General features: G+C 38.2%; 1 protein-coding gene across 1 annotated transcript; it reads left to right on the top strand.

Annotated features, from left to right (window-relative positions):
* Positions 1 to 1,656: 1,656 nt before the first annotated feature.
* LOC112316038 (olfactory receptor 51F1) lies at positions 1,657 to 7,787 on the top strand. Its single transcript, XM_024572734.3, has 2 exons — positions 1,657 to 1,860; positions 5,887 to 7,787. The coding sequence occupies exons 1-2, from the start codon at positions 1,819 to 1,821 to the stop codon at positions 6,853 to 6,855; spliced, it is 1,011 nt and encodes a 336-aa protein (XP_024428502.3). The 5' UTR covers positions 1,657 to 1,818; the 3' UTR covers positions 6,856 to 7,787.
* The last annotated feature ends 8,034 nt before the right edge of the window (positions 7,788 to 15,821 follow it).

Genomic DNA, 15,821 nt, shown 5'->3' with positions numbered 1-15,821 from the left:
TTCAATGGATACATAAGAGAGTCACAAAGTTTTGTAGTTTTTTTTTTTAGTCACTTCTTTTTTAAAGAATAGACTTTATTCCTTAAAGATGTTTTACATTTACAGAAAACCAAGTGAAAGGTGCTCAAATTGACCAAGAATCAACTGCCCCCACACACGCATAGCCTCTCCCATTGTCAACATCGCCCACCAGCATGGCTCATGTTACAACTGATGAACCTACATTGGTCCATCATCATTATTCAAAGTCCATAGTTCACTTTACAGTTCACTCTTGGTCTTGTACATTACATGGGTATGGACAAATGTATAATGACATATTTCCACCATTATAATGTCGTGCACATTGTTTTCCCTGCCTTAAAAAATCCCCAGTGCTCCATGTATTAAATCCGACCTCCTTCCACCCCCTAGCAACCGCTGATCTTTTTACTGTCTCCATAGTTTTGCCTTTTCCAGAATATCATATAGTTGGAATTATATGGCTTCTTTCACTTAGCAACATGCACTGAGGATTATTTCATGTATTTTCATAATTGATAGCTAACTTCTCTTTAGCACAGGAAATATTTTATTGTCTGGATGTATAAAAGTTTCTTTATTCATTAACTTACTGAGAAATAAACAGGGTCTCGCACAAATAACACCCCTTTTCATTACAAAATCTTTTATTACAAAATCATAAGTATGTAACCCTGTAACATAACAATATCATACCAAACATCACCCTATGGCATTTTAAGAAAAAGGTTCAAATTAAAACTGTAAATTATTACACCTATATTATTACGCTACTAACCTCACTCAAGCAGGTGTTACTTCTACTGGACCCTGTATTGGTTACTTTCAAGTTTTGGCAATTATGAATAAAGCTGGTATAAACACCCATGTGCAATTTTTGTGTAGACATAAGTTTTCAGCTTGTTTGGGTATATACTAAGAAGTGAATTGCTGGACTGTGTGGTAAGAGTAAGATTAGTTTTGTAAGGAACCACCAAACTTTCTTCCAAAGTGGCTGTACCATTTTACATTTCCACCAGCAATGAGTGAGGGTTTCTGTTGCTCCCCATCCTCCCCAGCATTTGGTACTGTTAGTGCTTTGGATTTTGGCCATTCTAGTAGGTGTGCAGTGGTATCTCATTGTTGCTTTAATTTGCATTTTCTAATGACATGTAATGTGGAGCATGTTTTTTAATGCTTGTTGCTTCCTTTTATCACTTGTCATGTCTGTGCACAACTTAGTAACAATCCCCAAGATATTCATAATGCCCAGGAAAGGCCTTGGGCTCTGAACCACAGAGTATTGCACTAGTCTCAGTGAATATAGTTACTCAGAAACTGCTTTGTCATCTGGATTCTATGTCTTATGATTGCTGTACTATCGGCAAATGATGGGAGCAAACTCATCATTTGATGAGAGATGCCCATCTAATGATCACATGAATGGTGGGAGGTTCATTAACACCACTTATCTCTTATTTTACACTATTCAAGGCATTGACTTATAGCTGTTCAGAGGATTAGCAGGGGCACAGCTGTACAGAGTTGTCTCCTAGGAATTTGTCTCTAATGGGTAAATGTCTCTCACCGGGAGACTTCTGGGCTTTTTATAAAGGCTCTTTCTCAAATCTGATAGCTTTCCATTCCAGAGAACTCCCTATGAGTTCTCCTGGCAAAAGAGAATATCTTTGGAGATGGTTTAAGGGAGAAAGACTGATAAGAGACTGCTTCCCCAGCATTAGCACCTTTCTCTCTGGCTTTAAAAGACTCTCTGCTACTGTCTGAGATGACTCTTCAAAAAGCAGGGGGCAGGATCAAATGAACCCCCTTTCCAGATCCAAGAATTCTTCTTTGTATGAGGTCAGTATTTTAGTACATTGAAGTGTTTTCTGAACACATTTAGAGAAAATTGATAACTTCATTAGTATATATTCAACACAGTCAGATATATATATTCATATATTTTATTAATTTAAAAATGATTTCAGTGTTGTTCAAAATAGTCATTAAAATATAGACTACAGTCATAAAGTCGTGAACATGTATTCATTCCACATTTTTAAAAAGTTGAAGTTCTTTTTAAATAAGGAGTGACAAAGCATGTGATTTAAAGTCAGAGAGAAGAAAGTAACATGATTCCTCTGAGCCTTGATTTTTTAATCTTAGCCTTAATTTTCTTATCTATAAAAAGTAGCTAATAATACCCAAAGCATGTTACTGTGATAGTGATGAATATGCAGCTTTATAGTTGGGGAAGCCTATCTGTATTCTTGGTGGTCTGGTTACAAGCACATTTAAATCATAGTCCTGGAAGAATTCTCCTTGGGAGAGAAAAAATTATTCAATATATTTTTCCAAAAATAGTTATTTAACATTTGCTCATTAGTTTTAGTGTAATAACACTCAAGGGTGATTTAAGAATCACAGAATTAAGCCCTGGCTGGTGTGACTCAGTGGACTGAGACCACAGGGTCACTGGTTCAATTCCCAGTCAGGGTACATGCCTGGGTTGTAGGCCAGGTCTCCAGTTGGGGACATGTGAAAGACAACCACACATTGATGTTTATCTCCCTCTCTTTCTCCCTCCCTTCCCCCTCTCTGAAAATAAATTTTAAAAAAGAATCATATAATTAAAAATAAAAAACAAAAAACAAAAGCTATTCCAGCCACTAATAGAGTTCCCTGCATTGGAGTAGTCCTACTGTGTTCCTTTGATTATATAAGTTGAATTGAAAAAGGATATTGTGAGAAGCATGCAGGGCAGTGGAAAGAAGGATTCTGAGAAAAATATAATAAAGGAAATTTGGGGGCACATAGTAATAATTTAATACATTATTACTATTGCTATCAAAGAGAAGGCTAGCTTGGAAACCTAGATAATCCCCTGGAGTCTCTTCATTTATTTGCTATCATAAAAAGAGCCTTAACTTTAAACTTAAAAACTATGTCTTTAAGGTTGTTAACATTTTATGTAGAAAAAGAAGTTTTTATCACCATGTCTAAATTTGTATGAAGTCCTAGCATCAAAAGCAAATACCAGATTAATAAGAATTCCATTAGTTTGTCATCTCTTTTAATATATGACAACATGGTTACATGACTTTACATCTAACTTGAGGGGGTCATATATCAGGATCACAATATGTGCCTGATAATAAGGGCCTGGGGTCTATAACTATGATCAGATGCAATTCATTCATATATTCAGTGGATACTCTTAGATGCCACTGTGCCAGGCATTTTTCCTGGCTCTGACGTCATAGGCCTGAGCAAAACTGATGAGGTCCTTGCATTTTCCTGGTGGTCTTTTTGCCTTAGCGGCTATGCTTCTACAGCCTTAATAATAGATATTTCTTTTGTCTTTTGCTTAAATACTGCTAAATTTCCCAGGGTTGTTTCCTCAGACCTCCTCTCCCTTAGATTTTATTACTCCAAGATGTTTTTACCACTTTTGTGACTTAATTCTTCACTCTAGTTTGACAACTCTGAAGATGTTATCAGGAGGGCTTCACAGAGGTTCTTGCAAGTATGTCACAGGTGAAAAAGTGAGGCTTGTCTTCCAACTGGTGTCAAAGTGCTCACTCCAAACTCCTGGATTTTATTTTTATTTTGCACTGTCTCAAGTCAAACTTTCCAGCCATTAATTTTTTTTGTGTGTGAATCCTCAAGAGGCATTCTGTATTGAACATTTTTCTCTTTCTTCAAAAACCTAGAGAAAAACCTTCTTGGTTACATCTCCTGTAACCAATTATTCTCATTCAGGTTGAAGCCACGACCTGTTCATTTAATTTGGAGGTTGGAATGAGACTCATCAAGTTAACTTATACTCAGATATTTTCTTTGCTAGAGTCACGCACAAACCTTCTTGGAGTACCAGGTCAAATTCTAATTCTGTCCATTGTATACACTGCCATTTTGTAGGGATAAACATATCTATTGAGAGAATGCATGCTTCAATGATTGAAAGAGGAACCCAGATTTTAGAAACCATGCGTTCCTTCTGTAGATAAAAGTAGAGTATCAGAACAAATGAGTACAAGAATCACAATAGAGGAACTTCTTTGATTCTATAGAATTATTGAGCTGGGTAAATGCATGCTTATATCCTCAAACAGAGAAGATGATTCATAATTATCATACTTCATCTAAATAGAGGTGAATCCAGGATCAGTGATGGTTTCTTAGGGAACTCACTGCCCCAATACATTTTCAATGCTCTTTGGCAAAGATGAAAATTTAAACTTTTGAGATATCCTCTGCCATTAATGTCTGAGAACTTCCATTGAATTTCATCGTTTTTGTTGAGGGTACCTTAGGATATCTGTCTTTAGGGAGAATTTTCCTTAAATAATATTAGGTTCAAGCTACTGCCTATATAAACATTTAAATATCTATCACTCACTGTGGTCTATTTGCACAATTTTAATCGGTTCTTTCCTGATATTTAGATTTTATCAATAGCTGTTTCATATTTGTTCAATCAATCACAATTGTTTTTGTGATTGAATTTTCTGATGAATATTTAATATTACCTTTATTATCTTATTTCTGTATTGGGTACACAAGAACTTATAAATCTTGGACTTCTGGCCAAGATGGAGGTGTAGGTAGATATACTTTGCCTTCTTGCACAATCAAAAGAAGGACAATGACAAATTTAAAAACAAAAAAACAACCAGAACTGCCAGAAAATCAAACTGCATGGAATTCTGACAACCAAGAAGAAACATTCATCCAGAGTGGTAGGAGGGGTAGAGATAGGCAGCTGGGGCAGAGAGGATGCGCGGTGAGGTAGCAGTTGGCACACTGGGTGGTCCCACATTTGCGTGTGGATAAACCAGGAGGAACAACTGGGGAGACAGACAGACTGTGCAACACAAGGTTCCAGCATGGAAAGGAGTATTCAAAGTCATGAAAAGCAAATACCTACATCCAAGATTACTGTATCCAGCAAAGCTATCATTTAGAATGGGAGGGCAGATAAAGTGCTTCCCAGATAAGGTCAAGTTAAAGGAGTTCATCATCACCAAGCCCTTATTATACGAAATGTCAAAGGGACTTATCTAAGAAAAAGTAGATGGTCAAAACTATGAACAGTAAAATGACAACAAACTCACAACTATCAACAACTGAACCTAAAACAAACAAAACAAAAATTAAAACAAACTAAGCAAACAACTAGAACAGGAAGAGAATCACAGAAATGGAGATCACATGGAGGGTTATCAGTGGGGAGGGGGAGGAAAGAGAATGGTGGAAAAGGTACAGGGAATAAGAAGCATAAATGGTAAATACAAAACAGACAGGGGGAGGTTAAGAATAGCATAGGAAATGGAGAAGTCAAGGAACTTATATGTATGAACCATGGATATGAACTAAGGGGGGTGAATGCTGTAGGGAGGGGGGGATACAGGATGGAGGGGAATAAAGAGGAGAAAAATGGGGCAACTGTAATAGCATAATCAATAAAATATACTTAAAAAAAGAACTTAGAAATTTTAATGTACTTTTAAGGGTTTTTGCCTTGGAAACTGAGAAGTGAAGAAAGCCAGGATTAATTGTATTTTGTGTTGTCATATGGTTACCCAGAAATACCTCATCTGTCCATGATCATAGAAGTATAAAACTGGAAAATATATTGCCATTATCTATTCAACCTCCTATTTGATATGTATATGGAAATGTGGAAGTCTTCTACAGTGCTCTGTTCCTTTCTCTAGTTCACCCAAGATCACCTTCAGAGCTAAGAAAAGAATAACTGGGTATGCACTTCTACTGAAGAACGGGATGAAGTTCACTAATGATCCTAAATTATATGATATATAGAAGAGAGTGGCAAACATTTTCTTCTCTATTTTTACAGAATATGCTTTTTTTTCCCCCTAGAGTAATCTACTTCTTTCACTCATCATGCCATCCTTCAATCAGAGCATCTTCCACCCTGCAGTTTTCTTTCTTACTGGCATCCCTGGTTTTGAAACTTACCATGCTTGGATCTCCATCCCGTTCTGTTGTCTCTATGCAATTGCCATCTCTGGGAATGGCATGGTACTGTTTGTCATCATCACTGAGGCGAACCTTCATGAACCCATGTACTACTTCCTCTCCATGCTATCCTTCACAGACCTAGGACTGTGCCTTTCCACACTGGTCACTGTGCTGAGGATTTTCTGGTTTAATGCTCAAGAGATCAGCTTTAATGCCTGCATTGGCCAAATGTTCTTTATCCATGGTTTCACATTCATGGAGTCCTCAGTACTCCTGGCAATGGCCTTTGACCGCTTCACTGCCATCTCTAACCCACTGAGATATGCCACAATCTTAACCAATTCAAGGATCATCAAAGTGGGCTTTGTGATAGTTATTAGGGGAACAACTGCTCTAGTGCCTTTACTTCTGCTCCTTAAACGGCTGTCCTTCTGCCGTAGTCATGTCCTGCACCATTCATATTGTTTCCACCCAGATGTGATGAAACTTTCATGCACAGACACCAAAATCAACAGTGCATTTGGCCTGGCTATTGTCATCTCTACTGCTGGCTTGGACTCTGTCCTGATACTTCTCTCTTACATTCTGATCATCCACTCTGTGCTCAGCATTGCCTCCCCAGAGGAGCGGAAAAAGGCTTTTGGAACCTGCATCTCACACATAAGTGCTGTTGCCATTTTCTACATCCCCATGATCAGCTTGTCACTGGTGCATAGATTTGGGAAGCATGCCCCTCCCATTGTTCACACTCTCATTGCCAATGTTTATCTGCTTATCCCTCCTGTAATGAACCCCATAATCTACAGCGTAAAGACCAAGCAAATTCGCAAGGTTGTGCTCAAAATATTTCTTTCTAAACTAATTTAGGAAAATTTTAGAATACTATATCTTTACAAAGTCTCCTCTAACTCATATTTTATTATCCACCAGTGTAAGTTACAACTTTACCTTGAAAAAGCACGTTTATGCATACTTTCACTCTATTCTGATGAACTAGTAACTTGCTCCTTACACAGTAAATCCACTGAGAGCAGGGACTGGGTCTTGTGTACTTCTGGTGCTTCCACAGATACTTCACTGGGCACAGAATAGGCCCATGGCTAAAGTACGTCTACAACCCTGGATGGATGAAGTCATGCTTTGGGGTCTAGACACTCTCATCACCTCTAGAGCATGTAGCTATTCAAGGGATATCTGATGTAATTTAGATCAGTAGGAAAGTCTAGGTTTCTGTAATTCTTAACAGTTAATTGGTAATGATTATTATTTCTCCAAAACAGATTATCCATGGCTGAGGAACATAAGTAAGTACAATAAACAAGAATAAATGTGAGTAGAAAAGTTACTTGCGAATCCAAAAAGAGTCCATTAGGTCTCTTTAGGGGGACAACCTGGCTCTTTATCTCTTCTTGTGGCTGGCAATTCTTTGTGTGTGTGTGTGTTTTCCTCAAATAGCCATTTCTGAGGCACTTGCATTAGAAAAAAGAAGAGCCAACTGTTAGAGGTCCATATGTTTTTATAAATTTTGCTTCAATAAACCTGTTGTAACAATGCTCATTCAAGGCTGTCTGAGTCAATACTGAAAATAAATCTGGTTGGTCTGATATAAAATTTGGAAGAGTAAGTAATGAAGAGTCTGCTAAGATGTTTTGAGAATGTTGAAATTGTTTGCAAATATTTCCTAAATTGATAGTTCTGCATGATGCATATACTGTGGCTTAGAGGGAAATTTTGATAGTCTTACCATTCAGGTTGATATTGACATTAAGCAATATATTTTGCAATATATTTTGGAGCCTCAAATAAGGTACCTGACTTCCACAGTTATAGAAAGAGCTGTAGAAATCTGTTTTTCTAAGAGAGGAGAAAGATTAAACTCTCAGCTGAGCTATTTCTATTATGTTATTAGATTCAAGTGCTTCAGAATGCCAGGACTTCCATGATGTGGATCCTGCCTCCCGGTTTAGCTTCCTCACTTGCTCCCTGATTGAACCCAGGGTTCCAGGTGTTCGGAACATGTTATTAGTCACCTCTGTTCTTTCTATGCTCTGTGCACCCTTGTCTCCTGACAGACCTGGGCTGATCTTTCTGCAGGGTGAAACCATGCTTTTCTGTGCTCGTAATAAACATGCCCCGTTGTAATCACCGAGTTTTATGTCTGTTTCTTTCCTGGGTTTTGAACATTTAAAGGGAAGCGACTTTGTTCTATTCTCTGTATCACCAGTGTAAAACTCTGGAATGTGGTAGATAAAGTGTTTGTGAGAGAATTAATGAAGCTTTTATTTATTTATTTGTTCTTGGCAGCAATGAAAAGTTTTCTAAAGACAGTACAAAATCCATCCAGTGATGCTGGAGGATACATTTATCAGCTGGGTGTGAGGGTAGTGTGGGGATCAGGAGTGAGCCCACACACAGAGCAGGTGTTCTTGTTTCAAATTTTACCCTCACAAACTTACTTTTAACAAAAGCTTATCAAGACTTACAATCAAGGAACTATAACATCAGTCCTTGCGAACGTAAGTGCAAAGAGACAGAATGGAAGGAAGTTGTGAGGAAGAATGAAACCTTGGGAAGCTTCACACTCGGGGGCCCCAAAGACAAACACCAGGAGTTTTCTGATTAATAGATTTCGTGCAGCCTGAGTTGTGGCTCCTTATGTATGTCTTCTATTGCTGAGGAAAACATCTCCTCGGCTCCTCAGGCTCTTTCCTGGAAACAAGGCAAGGAATACCACATCTCCATACTTTATAAGTAAAAATACTGCACTCAGGGAAAAATCAGATGGCATACACTGGATTCTATAAGAGCGAGGGAGATTTATTAATTGCAAAGAGCTCTTTCCTACAATCTGTATTTGTGGGTACGTTCTCTTCTAACTCATGGGGTTCAGTTAATCCATGGGGCATATGTTTTGCTGCTTGGAGCAGGTTGTTAGTGCCCATGAAATTGCTGAAATGAGAGTTTTGGGTTGAGTTACATTTCAAAACTGTCCCCTAAGGCCAGCTATTTGTACTGCTACCAACCACCACCACCATCATCCTTACCCTAATTCTGACTTCCTATTATTAAATGCTTCCAGGAACTATTAAATGTGATAGTATATTAGGTGCTTTACAAATGAGCTACTAATTTCACAAAAGTGGAATCTGATGTAAAGTTATTTGGAGAACCTCAGCTAGTTGGTGACAGAGCCAGCATTTGAATCGAGGCTTGCCTGACCCTATCAATATATAGGTGACTCTGTAATCACAGGGACAGATAACACATGGTAGCTCTCCATAGGACTAGCAGCATGCTTTTACAGTGGGTTTGGAGTGTTAATTTACCGAAGGAGAGAGTTACTATCAATAAATGGGCGAGGGAAGACATAAACATTTACAATAAGAGAACAGAGTCTTCCATCAAAAAACAACAAATGAACCATACGTACACACAGAGGCACAAACACATACACAAATTACTCTGGGGGAAGGAGGGCGAGCTCAGTAAGAAAAGGCCAATAGCCACATGTGTAATTTCAGGAAACACAGCATAATTGAAATAGGCAAAACAAGAATGTTGTAGTTCCTTCAAAAACTAACAGGAGTTTTATTTCAAAATGGAGGTGAGAGAACTGGAGAATAAGAAAAGTCAATCAAAGGCCATGTAAGATGTGAACTTATGTAAGTTTGGAGATTGGATGACCTGGACCGTTGTGTAAGCAGAATTCTAAGAGATCACTCAAGGTTGCTGACCCCTAAATGCTAGTCCACCCCTTGAGTGTGAGTAGACCTATGAATGTCGTGGGGTATTGCATCTGTGATCATGTTACATTGTCCAGCAAAGGGAGTTTACACATGTAAATGAGGTACCCTGATTATTTGCTTCTGAGTTCATCAAAAGGGAGAACATGCTAATTATTTAAGCATTTAAAGGAGATAAGAAACAACAGAGGATTCCTCTGCTGGATTAGAAGATGCAAAATGTCATTTTGCGGACAGGTCCAAACAGCTGGAAACTAAGAGTAGCCCTCAGCTCACATCAGCAAGAAGACAGAGACCTCAGCCCTACACCACCAGGAGCTCAATTCTGCCAACAATGTGAAGGAGACTGGATGAGGACCCTGAGCTCCAGATGAGAACACAGTCCTGCATGAAACCTTGATTTTAGGCTGGTGAAATCCTGGACAAAGATTCTGTTTGTGTTGTGCACTTAACTGAAACATGAGATAATGAATGTTTCGTGTTAGGCCATGAATTTGTGCTAGTTTTTATGAGGCAAATAGCAACTAATGCAACAAAGTATGTTTCAGTCCAAAAAGAAACCTGGTGTGAACAATTTATTCTGTCATTCATGAATTTTCCAAATTTATAGATCGTTAATTACACTCTTGATTTATTATATACTATTGATTTAATCTTTATTTCAAATGCATATTCTCCCTATTCTAGGGTGAGAGTAGTTTGGGCATGTGTATTCTCTTCACTTTCTTTATAATCTTGACTTCATCTTTGTTTTTCATGTAACAGTATTGTTATTGTTATACAATTTACATACAACACAATTCATCCACTGTAGGTGCAAAATGTAATGGTTTTTGTTGTGCAAAAACCATTTGTTGTGAAGATAGTTGCAGAGTTGTGCAACTGTCATCACGAAGAGTTTTAGGACATTTTCATAATCATAAAAGAAATGCTGAGCAACTCCTTTCCTACCTGGGTTCTATACATTACAATCGCTCTGATACTGGCGAACCACTCATGAGCAAACCAATGGGTAATTCATCAACACCATCTGTACCTAACTTTTGCCCTATGAAAGTTTTGACCTGTAGCTCTTCAGGGTCAAATTGCTGTTGAACTTGAATTGCAATTCTTCCCCAGGACTACATTTGGGGAAGTAAGAGTGAGCTAGACTGAAAATAAACTGCCCTTTACACTCTGTCATCTGGGGCACAAAAGGTTAGCAGGACACAGCTGTATAGAGTTCTCTCTTAGGAATTTGTGTTTCTGCTGGGAAAATGTCTCTTACCAGACAGCTCTGGGCTCTTTATAAAAGCTGTCTTTGTCAAATCTGATAGCTCTGTCAGTCTGGCTTCCTGAGAGCTCCCTATGTCCCCTGGCAAAAGAGAACCTCTCTAGAGATGGTTTAAGAGGGCAAGATTGATGAAGGACTCTGTTTTCTCTGATCTTAGTGTCAGGGCCCCTTTTTTTAAGGTTATGAGATTGAGATAATCTCTCTCATGGGTGAATGAGAGATGAATAGATAAAAAATGTGGTACATATACCGAATGGAATATTGTGCACCCATGAGAAAGTAATATATTCTCCCATTTGTAACAACATGAGTGGATCCTGAATACATTATGCTAAGTAAGATAAACCAGACAAAGAAAGACAAGTACTGTATGATATCACTTACATGTGGAATCTAGAAAAGCTAAACCTGTAATAAACAGAGTAAAATGGTGATTACCAAGGAGCAGGAGGTGGATAATGGTGATGGTGTCTAAGTGTACAAACTTGTAATGAGTAGTAAAAAAGCCATAGAGCTCTAGTGCACAGCGTAATGACCACAGACAATATTATACTATAATTATGAATATAATAAATACTGGCATATCCGAAATCATATTATATTAACGTATCAAAGTAATCAAAGTAACACACACTGTACACCTTACACTTATACAGTATTACACATCATCCCCAAATGTTACACATTTATCCCAAAATGAATGAATGAATGAATGAATGAATAAATAAATAAATACAGGTTCCAGGGATGACTCTTCAATGAAAACAGGATAAAATTAAATGACCTCCCCTTCCAGACCCACATTTTTTTTTTGCACGAGGTCAGTGCTTAGTACACTGAAATCTTTTCTGAATACATCAGGGGCTGTATAATCTTCTGATAGTTTATAAAAACAACAGTTCAGAAATTGGTAAACTCTATAGTATACCATATATTCAATGTACTCACTTGCTATGTCAATTTTAAAATAATTGCTGCAATGTTTAAAATAGTTATTACAAATATACAGTCGTGAGCATGTGTTCACTTATTCCACAATTAAAAAAAATTAAGTTCTTTTAAAGTAAGGATTGGCAAAAGCATGGCATTTGGAGTCAGAAAGAAAAAAGTTCAGTTCCTGAACCTGCCATTGGTTTATTGGGTGAATGTGGGAATTGGATTCCTCTGAGCCTGTTTTCTAATCTTTGCCTTAGTTCTTCTACCTTAAAAAAGAACTAATGAGACCAATGCATGTTTTTGTGATAGCAATGGATGTGAAGCTTTGCACTGGAAGCTATCTATTTTTATGGTCCTGGTGGTCTGGTTATGGAAAATAATTCTCAGAGGGGGGAAGAGTTATTTCCAAAAATAGTTATTTATATTGGCTCAGCAGTTTCAGTGCAAGAAAACTCAAGGGTGGTTTAAGAATCACGGAATTTAAAAAAAGGGATTTCTCAAGTGACCTGTGGACTTTGGGTGATAATGATGAATCAATACAGGTTCATCAGTTGTAACAAATGCACTGTCTGGTGGGGGATGGTGCTGATGGGGAAAGCTACGTATGTGTGGGGGCAGGGTATATTTGGGAACTCCCTGTATTTTCCTCTCAATTTTACTGTGAACTTAAATCTGCTCTAAAACCAGAGACACTGAAATTAAGAACAAACTGACAGTAACTAGAGGGGAGGTGGGAGGGGATAATGGGGGGGAAGAACAGGGGAGGGTTTTCAGGAACATCTACAAAGGACACATGGCCAAAACCAAGGGGGAGGGTGGAGGTGGGGGAGGGAGGTGGGTTCAGCTGGGGTGGGGTGGAGGGATGGGGAGAAAAGGCATACAACTGTAATTGAATAACAACAAAAATTAAAACAAACAAACAAACAAACAAACAAAACCCCAAAGGGGAATAGGGTTGAGGGTGGCAGGTGGAGATGGGTGGGGTGGGGAGAAAATGGAGACAACTGTATTTGAACAACAATAAAAAAAAAACTGCTCAGAAAAAGAAAATCTTAACAACAATAAAATTAAATAGTGGGGTATCTAACATTTTTCATTTTGATTATTCCTATATCTAAAATTGATATTATTAATTTTAATATACTTTAAAGTTTTTCAAATTTGTTTTTTACTCCTCTACATAAACATTTTTCACCAATCAAAAAAAAATCTTAAGCAGCATCCTCAGGCACTATGAGAAGAAACACACATTTGGCAAAAAAAGGGAACAGGATGATGTGAAAAGGAAAAGAAAAAAATAAAAGGAAAGCTATTCTTGCTCCTAAGCTCTGCTAATGGAGATCCATGTACAAGATAGTCCTACTATTTCCCAGGAGTTTTCTGATTAAGAGCTGTCAGGCAGCTGAGTCATGGCTCCTTATATATGCCATTTATCTCTGAATATAACACGTCCCCAGCTGCCGAGGCCCTTCCTGACACACAGGGCAGGAAAGACCCCATCTCCATCCTTTGTAAGTAAAACTACTGCATTCAGGGGAAAATGGGACTTTACACATACTATTTTCCTTTAAGAATGAGGGAGATTTATTAACTGCAATGAGCACTCATGGGTGCCTATGGAAAACTGTGGAAAGTTTTTCCCTGAAGTCTGTATTTGGGGACACCATACTCTAACTGATTGGGTTTCTGCGATCTGTGGACCATGTGTCTTGATGCTTACCACAGTTGTTAGCCTGCCTGTGCAATGGGGAGTGCTCTGGTTGGTTGTGTCATATTTCAACACCACCATCAGGGCATTGGCACCCCTGCACCCCTCCACCACCAACATCATCCTCATCCTCATCCACATTTACCGTTATGGAATGCCTCCCATGGACTAGTTAGCAGATTAAATGTTTTATAAATGCTATCTCCTTTAACCCTCATACATTAATGCTTTTGGTAAGCTACTAGTTTTGCACAAGTAGAATCTAATGTAAAGTGCTTATTTGGAGAACTTGAACTAGTTGGTGGCAGAGCCAGCCTTTGAGCCTAGGTTTGCTTGATCCTATAACCACATTAGTGACTTTCTATATGCAGGGGAGAGAGATAGTCCTGCACAGAACCTGCAGCATGTTCCTACAGTGGGGCTGGAATATTATATTTATATAAGGAGAGAATAATTATCAAAAATGGAGGGGAGCACATAAAAGTTTGTCTAAAATACTAAGACAGAATCTTCCATAAAAAAACCCCAACACACACATATATATACTCCGAGTACTCTCATTTTTTGAGAATAAAAGAAAGTTCAGTGAGATTCTTCCAATAGTCACATGAGTAATTACAGGCTATGTGGCATGAATTGTCAACACCGGAATGTATGGAGATCCTGATGTATTTCCAGAGTCCTTGGTCAGTTTATAACTCTTGGATTTAAATTGTATCAAAAAGTATCTATTATCTTACACTGCACAATACAATACAAGATATTGGGAATATAAGGATAGATAAGCAATTATCTACTCCCGCCCCTCGCCGTAGCTTATTTTAGTTCAAGAGACATATTTTTGAGAAATCTATGATCACAGCGTAGAACAACTACTAATCCAGATGTATAATAAAAAAGAAGGTGAATTCAGAGGAAGAAGCATTTCTTTCTGACTTGATCTAGAAAAGGTAATGCCACAAAATGTTTCCAGAAGTAAATAAATTAGTGTTGAACTTAAAAATAAACCAAAGGAGAAAATAATGAATCTTTAGAGTTTGGAATTTAGGCTCATTCAAAGAAAAGTGGGAAATATATGTGAATGAAGCAAAGTGCAGCAGTGTGAAAGAACCTGCCCCATTTGGTAGTTTGGTGAAGTGGGAAAAAGCCCAGGTTGACTCTGTGGGGTTGGGAAGAGGTTAGCTGGCAGTAAAAGGAGGTTTAGGTGAGAGTGGGAATACCCTTGACTGCTGTGGTAAAGAGATGAAGAGATTCAACTTCATGCTGAAGGCAATGACGAGCCCTGTATGAGGAGTGATATGAAGATTATTTTTGATATCACACTTGCATCAATATGGAGAATTTGGAAACACTTGCAAGTCAGGACAGGGAAATTATTTATGAGAATATTGCTGTAGCCTTGTGAAAACTAATGAGAGTTTTATTTTAAAATAGAAGTGATAGAACTGGAGGATAAAGATGGTCAATCAAAGGCCATGTAAGATTCGAACTTAGGTCTAAGTTTGGAGATTGGATGACCTAGACAGTTGTGTAGGTAGAATTTGAAAAGGGCCCTCGGTTCCTGCCCCTATGTAGTTGTCTAGCATAAATCCACCCCTTGAGTGTGAGTGGACCTCTGAATGTGATGGGGTATCACATCTATGATTGTTACGTTATATGGCAGTTCACAGATGGAAATGAGGTCCCTGATTATTTGACTTTGAGTCAATCAAAAGGAGATTATACTGGGTTAGACTGACCTAATCATTTGAGCCTTTAAAAGAGACGAGAAGCAGTGGAGAGAGTCCTCTACCGAATTAGAAGATGCAAAATGTCTTATTGTGACAGGTCCACATGGCTGGGAATAACCCTCGGCCCACACCAGCAAGAAAACAGAGACCTCAGTCCTGCATCACAAGGGGCTCAATTCTGCCAACAACGTGAACGAGTCTGGATGAGGACCTGAGCTCCAGCTGGGAACACAGTCCTGCCTGAAACCTTGATTTTAGGCTGGTGAAGTCCTGAGCAAAGATTATATTTATCTTCTGTTCAGATGTCTGACTTACTGAAACATGAGATAATGAATGTGTCTTGTTTTAAGCCATGTATTTGTGCTAGTTTTTATGTAGCAACAGAAAACTAATTCAATAGAGTATGTTTCAGTCTAAAAAGAACCAGATTTCAACTGTAGGTG

Source organism: Desmodus rotundus, chromosome 5 (assembly GCF_022682495.2).
Source record: "Desmodus rotundus isolate HL8 chromosome 5, HLdesRot8A.1, whole genome shotgun sequence".
NCBI classification, from domain to species: Eukaryota; Metazoa; Chordata; class Mammalia; order Chiroptera; family Phyllostomidae; genus Desmodus; species Desmodus rotundus.
The sequence above is the reverse complement of the archived record's forward strand: the minus strand, read 5'-3'. Positions and strand labels throughout refer to the sequence as shown.

Coding starts and splice junctions, on each gene's coding strand:
- LOC112316038 (XM_024572734.3), top strand. CDS start 1,819: ATGAACCCCCTTTCCAGATCCAAGAATTCTTCTTTGTATGAG. Junction 1,861..5,886: donor AGAATTCTTCTTTGTATGAG/GTCAGTATTTTA, acceptor TTTTCCCCCTAG/AGTAATCTACTTCTTTCACT.